This window comes from Megascapheus bottae, chromosome 18 (assembly GCF_031878675.1).
Source record: "Megascapheus bottae isolate mThoBot1 chromosome 18, mThoBot2.hap1, whole genome shotgun sequence".
Lineage (NCBI taxonomy): Eukaryota > Metazoa > Chordata > Mammalia > Rodentia > Geomyidae > Megascapheus > Megascapheus bottae.
Genome location: NC_143526.1, coordinates 28,679,905 through 28,687,183, shown reverse-complemented (window position 1 = coordinate 28,687,183; position 7,279 = coordinate 28,679,905). Strand labels below are relative to the sequence as shown.

The window sequence follows — 7,279 nt, the reverse complement described above, 5'->3', positions numbered from 1 at the left end:
GAGTCATGAAGCCTGTGTTTCTGACCCTGATGGTGCTGCTGCTCGGGTCCCAGGTGATTCCAGGTAATTTAGATGGCTGCGGGGAAGGACAGAGGGGTGGAGCGTTACTTTCAGCACTTTGGGACTGGTAAGGGTAGCAGATGGGTGACATGATAAAATACTGGTTTGGGAAAAGGGAGAGGAAAAGAGCCCTTAGACCCTGGGCTAGCACTGGCGTCCCATTTGCTAGCTCTGTGATGCCCCGGCCCAGCAAAACTCTCAGTTTCTCTGAGTTTAGAGTTCTTCAATGTTAGATAACAAATTAGATCAAGAGAGTCCACATTGAACACACTGAAACTTGGGAGTGCAAGGAAACTTTTTTTTTTGCTTGAACTCAGGGTCTGAGCACTGTCCTTGGGCTTTCTCAAGGCTAGGGCTCTACCACTTGAGCCACAGCACCACTTCTGGCTTTCTTTGTATCTGGTACCAAGGAATCAAACCCAGATGGGTGGTTGGGAAGGACACAAGGTCTGAAGATAAACTCAGAAGACAATTATATTCATCTTTTCTGATCTAAAATGACCTCTTCAATCAATTCATTCTTTCCCCTCATCCTCTGCTCTTTCCCCTCATCCTCTGCTCTTTCCCCTCATCCTCTGCTCTTTCCCAGGATAGCTAGATCTAGGAGACAGTGGAGACGACATTGTTTAAATATGTCAGTTAAAAAGTGTTAGGCTAGAGACATGGCTCAAGCCATGCAATGCCTGCCTGGAAAGTGAGTTCAAACCCACAAAAATAAAGAAAAAGAGATTTTAAGGAAAAGTCTCATTGAGACTGTGACCCTAAATTAACATGAAGTAGGTGAATGAGTGAGAAGTGCAGCTATGTTGGAAAGCTCAACAACTTAGCCAACAAATGCTTTATTTATCCACTATTTGGTTACCTTGGGGTTTAGGGAATTCAGAGGAGAAAGCTTGAATTTCGTGTGTGTGTGTGTGTGTGTGTGTGTGTGTGTGTGTGTGTGTGTGTGTGTGTGTGTGTGTGTTTGCTGGTCCAGGGGCTTCAAGTCAGGGCGAAAGCATTGTTCTTGAGCTATTTTGCCGAAGGCTAAAGCTCTACCACTAGAGCCCTATCTCTACTTCCAGCTCTTCTGTTGATAAGTTAGAGATAAGAGCCTCATAGACTTTGCTGGCTAGGTTGGCTTTAAACCATGATCCTCAGATCTCAGCCTCCTGAGTAGCGAGGATCACAGGTGTGAACTACCAGAGTTTAATGAGCAATTATTATGTGTTTTTTTTTGCTAAGTATTATTTATCCTGACTTCAGGGTTCTGAGCTGATTTAATTTTCAGTCTACAAGTAGCTTCATGCTCTGTTCCAGTACCTGTCTATTTACTTGACTAAAATGATTTATCCTAGATTCCTAAGGAGAAGTGTGAAGGATCAGTCTTGCCTGTGTGTGAACAGTAGTCCCTTTGTCCTTGTCTTTGAAAGTCAGCTTTGCTAGACATAACATTGCTTACTTTTTCTTTCCTTAAGTACCTTAAATACATGACACTGATTGTTCCTAATATAAAATATTATTGTCAAAAAGTGTGAGAATTGTCTAATTTTTTCCCTTGATATTTTCACCAGACCTCGGGCTTGAACTTGGGGTTTGAGCACTGTCTCTGAGCTTCTTTTTTTTTTTTTTTGCCGGTCCTGGGCTTGGGCTCAGGGCCTGAGCACTGTCCTTGGACTTTCTGAAGGCTAGAGCTCTACCACTTGAGCCTCAGCACCGCTTCCGGCTTTTTTTCTATGTATGTGGTACCGAGGAATCGAACCCGGGTCTTCATGCATGCTAGGCAAGCACTTTAACCACTAGGCCAAACTCCCAGACCTCTGAGCTTCTTTATAGCGCCATGTCGTTTTTAGGTGGTTAACTGGAAATAAGAGTCTCATAGACTTTCCTGCCCAGGTTGGCTTTGAACTACAATCCTCAGATCTCAGCCTCTTAAGTAGCTAGGAACACAGGCATGAATCATCAGTGTCCAATAAGTTAGTTACATTTTTACTTCTCACAGACTTTGGTGCCCAGGCTGGCTTTGATCCTCAGATCTCAGCTTCCTGAGTAGCTAGGATTACAGGCGTGAGCCTAGGTACCCAGCTAGGAGACTCTTTACCTTCAATTAAAATCCCAACATCTGGAAATGGAGCTGTGTCTCAAGCAGTAGAGCTTTAGTCTTGAGCCAAGCTCAGAGCAAGTGCCCAAGCCCTGCATTCAAGTCCTAGGACCAGCACACACACAAAAAAGAGGAAATTACTGCTTTGAGAAAGAAAGTGACCGTCTCAAGGTCTACTAGTTGACTTGCAAAACAGTTGCATTTCCAGTCCAGGTCTGTGAGTCTATAAGTCCATTGTCTTAACCATTATAACTCACTTCATCCAAGAGGGAGAACATTCTTTTTTGTTGTTGTATTTTGTTTTTGTTGTTGTTGTTGGTAGTCGTGGGACTTGAACTCTGGGCCTGGGCACTGCCCCTGACTCTTCAGCTCAAAGCTAGCAGTCTACCACTTTGAGCCACAGTACCACTTCCGGTTTTCTGGTGGTTAATTGAAGATAAGAGTGTCACGGACTTTTGTGCCCAGGCTGGCTTTGGACTGTGATCCTCAGATCTCAGCCACCTGAGTAGCTAGGATTACTGGCATGAGCTACTGGTGCCCGACTAACGTTCTTGAATTCTTGAAGGGCTGGTATTGGGATGGGTGTCCGGTACATGCTGTGAGATTCTGTTATCTGGGGGTGACTTTCCTTTTGGTTCCCCCATCTACTGACACCCCCCACCCCCATCCTGGTCCAGAACTCGTTTTCCTCATAACTGTTTCTACTCTCCGTATTAGGCAACACTGAGAGATGTTGGAAATCTTACGGGGCCTGCCGTGAGCAGTGCATCAAGGATGAAAAGCTCTACATTTTCTGCCTGAGTGGCAAACTGTGCTGCGTGAAGCCCAAAAACCAGCCACAACTTAGGACCTGATATCTGATGTCCCCAAAGAAATGAAGAGAGACCCCAAAGAAATGAAGAGAGACCCCTCCTGGAGTCTCCCCATTGTAGATTCCTGAGTTTTATTAAAACTCCTTTGGTTGCGTTCTCTGTGTCTTATGTGTCTCTTCATATTCTTAACTGAGCTTCATCAGGAGGGATGTGGATAAGGAATTACAGCCTACTTTTCCTGTGGGCTCTGAATCAGGGGGCTTTAACCAACTGAGGACTGAAGTTTTCAAAAAAAAAATCACACCTGCCTCAGACATATACAGGCTACTTTTTTACACTGCTTCTAAAAAATATAGCTGCACAGACATTTATACAACACTTACATGGCATGAAGTATTTAATGTCATCTAGCGATGACTTGAAGTCCAGCCAGTCCCTGGTGTCTGTGGGGAATTGTCCAGGACTTCCTGAAAAACCAAAATTTGTGTATGTTTAAGCCCCTTACATATAATATAATGCTATTTGCCTATAACTGATGTATACCCTCTCAGAAACTGTGTATTTATTGTTATTAGGCATATCGATTATACAAAATAATGGGTTTCATTGTGACATTTTCATACTTGTGTCTAATGTGCTTTGATCATATCTACCCTCTTCAGCTCATCTTACCTTTTCCTCTTTCTTCTAATTCTTTTCCTCTTTCCTAATAGTCCAGTTCCTCTTCTCTATGTGTGGCTTCTTTATTTTTTCCTCTAGGTTCCCTAGGTGATAGAAAATCTGGGGTACTTGCCTTTCAGCGTCTGGCTTATTTCACTGAAAATAATGATTTCTAGTTCTATCTACTTTCCTGTAAACCAAGTGATTAAATTCTGTGGGATTTTTTGGTTTGTTTGTTTTTTCCAGTCATGGGGCTTGAACTCTGGATTTGGGCACTGTTCCTAAGCTCTTCAGTTCAAGGCTAGGGTAGTACCATTTGAGCCACAGTGCCACTTCCAGTTTTCTGGTGGTTAGTTGGAGATAAGAGTCTCACCGACTTTAGTGCCTGAGCTGGCTTTGAACTGTGTTCCTCAGATCTCAGCTTCCTGAGTACCTAGAATTGTAGGCATGAGCCACTGGTGCTCAGTGAATCAATTTTTTTTTGGTTGATTAATGCTCCATTGTGTATATATACATTTTCTCTATCCATTCATCAGTAGGAGGGCTTCTGGACTACAGTGATAGTACTGTAAGAAAGCACGGCTAACTTGGGCCGGGAGTTTGGCCTAGTGGTTAAAGTGCTTGCCTAGCATGCATGAAGACCCGGGTTCGATTCCTTGGCACCACATACATAGAAAAAAAAAAAAGAGCCGGAAGTGGTGCTGAGGCTCAAGTGGTAGAGCTCTAGCCTTGAGAAAGTCCAAGGACAGTGCTCAGGCCCTGAGCTCAAGCCCAGGACTGGGTAAAAAAAAAAAAAGAAAGAAAGCACGGCTAAGCAGATATCCCCAGTGCATGCTGACTTTGATTCCTTTGGGTTTTTATCAAGGAATGAGTATACCTAGATCACATGGTCATTCTGTTTTTCTTCGTGTATTTGGATCTCTGCACTGACTTTCATGATGGTTACATGAACGGACATCCTCAACAGTACATAAGGGTTTCTTTTCCCTCCTCCCCAGATCTTTTCTTTCCTTTTTGCCAGTCCTGGGACTTGAACTCAGGGCCTGGGCACCGTCCTTGGGCTTTCTCAAGGCTAGAGGTCTACCACTTATACCACGGCACCACTTCTGACTTTTTCTATGTATGTGGTGCTGAGGAATCAAACCCGGGTCTCTGTGCATGCTAGGCAAGCACTCTACCACTAGGCCAAACTCCTGGTCACTCCTTTCGAAATCTTTACCAGCATTTGTTAGTTTTGTTTTGTTCATGATAGAAATTCTCACTATAGAATAGGAGAAAATCTTTGCTCTTTGCTCATCTGACAGAGGATCAATATCCGGAATATATAACAAACTAAAAGAAAACTCACCAGATAACTTGTTAATCCAACCAATAAATGAGCAAGTGAATTGAACAGACACTTCTCAGAAGAAGTACAAATGGCCAACAATCAACATCATTAGCCAATAGGGAAATGTCAACCAAAGTCTTTCATGTACTTTAAAATCAACCCTGTGTTACTTATAGTCTCTTAACATGTTGTTAGTGCTATATAAATAGTTGTTACACAGTACTATTTAGGGGATAACGGCAAACATTCTGTACATGTCTATGTCTGGTACAGATAAAAACCTGAATTTTTCCTGAACACTTTCTATTTGTAATTGGTTGAATTTGGGAGTGGAGCGCATTGATAAGGAAAGCTGACCCTAGCTGGGAGGTGTGTGCCCTATTGTATGCAAATACTTCGCTATTTCCCGCTTTCTTCCTTCTCTTCCTTCCTCTCTCCCTCTCTCTCCTCTCTCCCCTGTCCCCTCTCTTATTTCTCTCACTCTCCCTTCCCTTCCCCCCCCTCCTTCCTTCCTTTTTCCTCGCACCCCTCTCTGCCAGTCCTGGGGCTTGAACTCAAGACCTGGACACTGTCCAAGACTAGCACTCTACCACCTTTGTTACAGCACCATGTCTGGCTTTTTCTGCGTATGTGGTATGGAGAAATCAAACCCAGGGTCTCGTGCATGCACTTTACCACTAGGCCATATTCCTGACCTGCCTTCCTTCCTTCTTTCCTTCCTTCCTTCTTTCCTTCCTTCCTTCCTTCTTTCCTTCCTTCCTTCTTTCCTTCCTTCCTTCCTTCTTTCCTTCCTTCCTTCCTTTTTTCCTTCCTTCCTTTTTTCCTTCCTTCCTTCTTTCCTTCCTTCCTTCCTTTTTTCCTTCCTTCCTTCCTTCCTTCCTTCCTTCCTTCCTTCCTTGCTTCTTTCCTTCCTTCCTTCCTTTTTTCCTTCCTTCCCTACTTTCTCTTTTCTTTTTTCCCCTCCCTCTCTCACTTCCTTTTGTCTTCCTCTCTATCTCTCTCTTTCTCTCCTTTCTTTCTTTGTTTCTTGTACTGGAGTTTGAGCTCAAGGTCTTGTGCTTGCTCAGTTGGCACTCTCACTTGAGCCATGTCTCCAGCCTGTTTTTCTTTTCTTTCTTTTTTGTAGGCTATTTTGGAGATGAAGTCTTGGGGACTTCTCTGCTTGGATTAGCTTCAAACGGAAATCCTCTGGAGCTGAGACTGTGTCTAGAATTTCATCCATGAGCCTATCTACTCACTTTGGCATTTTTTGTTAGGAATTCAAGTGGGGACAGATAGTGGACTCTGTGAGGACTCTGGAGCAAACCCTATGTGGACATTGTAAAGTAGCCCTATACACAGTTGGACACTGGATCTATTGCATGCTAGACACTTAGTATTCTTCATCTCATCTATTCATTAAAATAGCTTTGATTGGGGGTAAAACTGATAAATTTAATGTGCTTAAGGCATGCACATGTTGATTTGATATTCATATCGCTTGACTGCTGCAAGTGAGTTCATCAACACATTCATCATTTCCCATACTTACTGTGATTTTTGCCATTGTGGTGAGGACATAAATCTCCTCCCTTAGTAAACTGCACATGAAGTAAGTAGTACAGCGTTGCTAATCCACGAGTCCCTGCTGTGATTCAGAAGGCTTTGGTCCCTTCTAAAAGTCATATCAAACTGAATACCCACGCCTTTGCATTTCTGGCCCTCTTGTGGTGGCATGGGGTCACAGCACTGTTGTTGCTGTCTCTTCCAGCAAGCATTCCGGTTCCATGGAGCTCATTCAGTAACTGTTCAACCAGTCAGGGTTTGATAATGAGAAGACACAGACCAGCATCTCTGCTACAGTGTGGGAAATAAAATGGCTCAGTCCTGTAATCTCAGCTAATTGGGTGACAGAGATGGGAAGGAATGTGATTTGAAGCCCAGAGAAAAGGCTAGTGAACATTTTGGGAAGCATCTAAAGTTTTTTTTTTTAATCTTTTAAATTAGTTAAAATCATTTTTTACATTCTAATAGTTTTTATTTTTAAAGAATGTGAAATGTTGGGCATATAAAGCCCTTTGTAAATTATAAAGTAGCATGCAGATGTGTTTTGTTAGGACTCATTTGTACTGCTAGCTGAAAGTAGGTCTGTGGTCTATAGCAATAAACTGCCTTCACCAGGAACCTTTGAGCCCTGCTGCATAGTTTTTCCTCCAAGCTACTTCGTTTGTACACACACACAAGTAGAAAATAAACCTTAGGTGACTAAAGCTTATTTTAGAAACTACAAATATTATGGACTGGAAATATGGTTTAGTGGTAGAGTGCTTGCCTAGCATGCATGACACCCTGGGTTTG

At 43.0% G+C, this 7,279-nt stretch overlaps 1 protein-coding gene across 1 annotated transcript; it reads left to right on the top strand.

Moving 5' to 3' along the window:
- On the top strand, positions 1-3,107 carry LOC150050335 (beta-defensin 123-like). The gene is made up of 2 exons (XM_090352818.1): positions 1-63; positions 2,858-3,107. The coding sequence occupies exons 1-2, from the start codon at positions 6-8 to the stop codon at positions 2,992-2,994; spliced, it is 195 nt and encodes a 64-aa protein (XP_090208944.1). The 5' UTR covers positions 1-5; the 3' UTR covers positions 2,995-3,107.
- The last annotated feature ends 4,172 nt before the right edge of the window (positions 3,108-7,279 follow it).

Bases quoted from the DNA above. Each gene is read 5' to 3' on its own strand.
- LOC150050335 (XM_090352818.1), top strand. From the start codon at position 6: ATGAAGCCTGTGTTTCTGACCCTGATGGTGCTGCTGCTCGGGTCCCAG. The intron at 64-2,857 runs GTAATTTAGATG...TCTCCGTATTAG, and splicing joins CGGGTCCCAGGTGATTCCAG to GCAACACTGAGAGATGTTGG.